This window comes from Phoca vitulina, unplaced genomic scaffold, assembly GCF_004348235.1.
Source record: "Phoca vitulina isolate PV1807 unplaced genomic scaffold, GSC_HSeal_1.0 scaffold3, whole genome shotgun sequence".
NCBI lineage: Eukaryota > Metazoa > Chordata > Mammalia > Carnivora > Phocidae > Phoca > Phoca vitulina.
In genome coordinates, this window is record NW_022589706.1 from 73,223,981 (window position 1) to 73,225,690 (window position 1,710).

General features: G+C 47.2%; 1 protein-coding gene across 2 annotated transcripts; it reads left to right on the forward strand.

The window, feature by feature from the left end:
• The first annotated feature begins 325 nt into the window (after nt 1-325).
• Nucleotides 326-1,501, forward strand: PDHA2 (pyruvate dehydrogenase E1 subunit alpha 2). 2 transcript variants are annotated; one of them, XM_032398680.1, is made up of 2 exons: nt 326-856; nt 932-1,501. In XM_032398680.1, the coding sequence occupies exons 1-2, from the start codon at nt 326-328 to the stop codon at nt 1,499-1,501; spliced, it is 1,101 nt and encodes a 366-aa protein (XP_032254571.1). The 2 variants fall into 2 exon arrangements, with proteins under 2 accessions (XP_032254571.1, XP_032254562.1); XM_032398671.1 differs by having other exon boundaries at nt 326-1,501.
• The last annotated feature ends 209 nt before the right edge of the window (nt 1,502-1,710 follow it).

Genomic DNA, 1,710 nt, shown 5'->3' on the forward strand with positions numbered 1-1,710 from the left:
GGTCAGCACCACTGCCATAGTGTTTAGCAGGGTTATTATGTTTTAGCAATGAATGTGGCACTATTTAGGATTGGGATGTTGTCCAACCAGCTCTTTCAGGAAACAAAGCAACCTTATTCTTAATTACAGTTGGAAGGCACTGTAAAAATCAGTCCGTCAGGGCTGGCCACCCCGTGACTCGGCCTGGAGTGACGTGGCCTCTGTCACCAGCGCGGTCATTGTGGCGCCGAAGACGTTCTGGCTCGGAAGGAGGCTCCGGAGGGGACGAGCGCAGCCAGACGTCTGGGCAGCTGAGAGTCGCGGCCACCACCCTGGGCCACACTCCATGAAGAAGATGCTCGCCGCCGCGGTCTCCCGCGTGTTGTCCGGGGTCGCCCAGAAGCGCGCTAGCAGAGTGCTGGTGGCATCCTGTAACTATTGCAATGATGCCACATTTGAAATTAAGAAATGTGACCTTTATCGATTAGAAGAGGGCCCCCCTGTCACAACAGTGCTCACCCGGGAGGATGGGCTTAAATACTACAGGATGATGCAGACTATTCGCCGAATGGAATTGAAGGCAGATCAGCTGTATAAACAAAAATTTATTCGTGGGTTCTGTCACTTGTGCGATGGTCAGGAAGCTTGTTGTGTGGGCCTGGAAGCCGGGATAAATCCCACCGATCATGTCATCACATCCTATCGGGCTCACGGCTTGTGCTATACTCGTGGACTTTCTGTCCGAGCAATTCTTGCAGAACTGACAGGACGAAGGGGAGGCTGTGCTAAAGGAAAAGGAGGATCTATGCATATGTATGCAAAGAACTTCTATGGGGGCAACGGCATTGTCGGCGCCCAGGGGCCCCTGGGAGCTGGTGTCGCCCTGGCCTGTAAATATAAGGGCAAAAAGGAGGTCTGTTTGACCCTATATGGGGATGGTGCTGCGAATCAGGGTCAGATATTTGAAGCTTACAATATGGCTGCTCTGTGGAAATTACCTTGTGTTTTCGTCTGTGAGAATAACCTCTACGGAATGGGCACGTCTGCTGAGAGAGCAGCAGCAAGCACTGATTACTACAAGAGAGGACACTTTATCCCTGGACTAAGGGTGGATGGAATGGATGTTCTGTGTGTTCGGGAGGCAACGAGGTTTGCCGCGGACTACTGTAGATCTGAAAAGGGGCCCATAGTGATGGAGCTGCAGACATACCGTTATCACGGACACAGCATGAGTGACCCTGGAGTTAGTTACCGCACGCGACAAGAAATTCAGAATGTAAGAAGTAAGAGTGATCCTATTATGCTTCTCAAAGATAGAATGGTAAACAGTAAGCTTGCCACTGTTGAAGAATTCAAGGAAATTGATGTAGAAGTGAGGAAAGAAATTGACGATGCAGCCCACTTTGCTACAACTGATCCTGAACCACCTTTGGAAGAATTAGGTCATCACATCTATTGCGATAATCCACCTTTTGAAGTTCGTGGTGCAAGTCAGTGGATCAAGTTTAAGTCCCTCAGTTAAAGGGAGACTTTATAAATTTATTTTTAGTCCTTCAAAGGAATGTTCATGGTCCACTTTAAGAAACTGTGCCCAATTTTGTTAAGCAGGAATAAAACCCATTAAATAAGAGTCCTGTAAACTTTTATTAAAGTAAATTGAGATCATTAAGAGATTATTAAAAGAGATTAAAAGAGATCATTGAAAAATGTACATCCAATTACAAGGCATAT

Excerpts from the sequence above, each read along its gene's own strand:
- PDHA2 (XM_032398671.1), top strand. The coding sequence starts at position 326 with ATGAAGAAGATGCTCGCCGCCGCGGTCTCCCGCGTGTTGTCCGGGGTC.